The 1,451-nt window shown below is 41.6% G+C and overlaps 1 protein-coding gene across 1 annotated transcript; it reads right to left on the minus strand.

Annotated features, from left to right (window-relative positions):
• Nucleotides 1–519: 519 nt before the first annotated feature.
• Nucleotides 520–1,119, minus strand: LOC140446687 (uncharacterized). Its single transcript, XM_072539282.1, has one exon. It carries the CDS (start codon nucleotides 1,117–1,119, stop codon nucleotides 520–522), a length of 600 nt encoding a protein of 199 aa, XP_072395383.1.
• Nucleotides 1,120–1,451: the final 332 nt, after the last annotated feature.

Here is a 1,451-nt window from a genome sequence, read left to right on the forward strand (position 1 = left end):
TTGTACGTTGTATTGATTAACGATATTCCTCTATAGTTCCGACATATTTGTTTGACTCCCTTCTTGTGGATAGGTATTATATGGCTTTCATGCCAGTGTTTCGGTATTTCTTCTCTTTCCCAGGCTTCTCTTATGAGATGATATATCTCAAGATGGAGCTTTTCTCCCCCCTTTTTTTAGTAGTTCCGCCTGTATGCTGTCTGGGCCTGGGGCTTTATGGTTTTTTGGGGACGAAATTGTGGACTTTACTTCAGCTAGTGTGGGCCCTGGTATTTTAGGTTCGGCTAGCTGGTACTGTCTTTGTTGCCCTGTCGTTGTGGGTTTTTCTGTATTTAGGAGTTGCTCAAAATACTTTTTCCATTGGCGGCTTATGTCCTTGTCGTCGGTGAGCAATTGTCCTGCATCGTCTTTTATAAATCTTTGCTATTGATCCTGTTTCCCTTCATTGTTTTAGGTCCTTATAAAACTGTCTAGACTGACCGGTTCTATGTTCCTCCTCCAGTTGCTGTATTCGCGCTTCTAGGTACTGTTTTTTTTTCTTCTCAAAAGTCTTCTCGTTTGAGTCCTTACTCTGTTGTAGTCTTTCCTGTTCCCATCTGTAGGGCGTGTTAGTAACTCTAGCCTCTTGATTGCTTTCTGATGTAAGCTTTGTTCGCACTCCTGGTCAAACCACTGGTTTTTCTTCTTGTTATTCCTTTCTTTTCCTATAGTTTCCGCTGTGGCACTTTCTATGGCATTCGTTATATTTTGCCATTTCTGGTCTATGGTCAATTCTGGCGTTGATGTTTCTTCTTCTTCCAGTGTCTGCAATTTGTTTTGGATTAGTGCCTGATATTGGCGTTCATTATCAGGTGAATCGAGCCTTGAAATGTCCCATCTGTTTCCTTGTTGGCGTTGCTTTGGCTGTCTCGTCTTTAGCCATGTTCTCGTTTTTATTCTGACCAGGAAGTGGTCAGAGTCACTTTCTGCTCCCCTCCGACTGTGTGCGCTGATGATATTGCTAGAATGTCTTCCATCGATAAGCACATGGTCTATCTGATTTCGTGTGATTCCGTCATTTGACACCCAGGTTACTTTATGTATATTTTTTCTTTGGAATTGTGCAGTTTTTACTACCATATTGTTGGCTACAGCGAATTCTGTCAGTCTTGATCCGTTATCATTAGTGTTATCATGTACCAGGAATCAGATATCGTAAAACAAATGAAGATAGGACGGCTGAGGTGGATAGGGAATGTAATGCGTATGGAACAAAATGACCTAGCTAGAAAAACGCTCCTTGATAGACTCATTGGTCAAAGCAGAAGAGGAAGACCCAGAACAAGATTTATTGATAACACCAATGAAGACATGAGAAATATGATAATACGTGCTTGGCAGAAGACGACGATAAATAGGGACGACTGGAGAGAAAATCTTTAGGTGGCTAGGACCCACACAGGGTTGGAAAA

This window comes from Diabrotica undecimpunctata, chromosome 7 (genome assembly GCF_040954645.1).
Source record: "Diabrotica undecimpunctata isolate CICGRU chromosome 7, icDiaUnde3, whole genome shotgun sequence".
NCBI classification, from domain to species: Eukaryota; Metazoa; Arthropoda; class Insecta; order Coleoptera; family Chrysomelidae; genus Diabrotica; species Diabrotica undecimpunctata.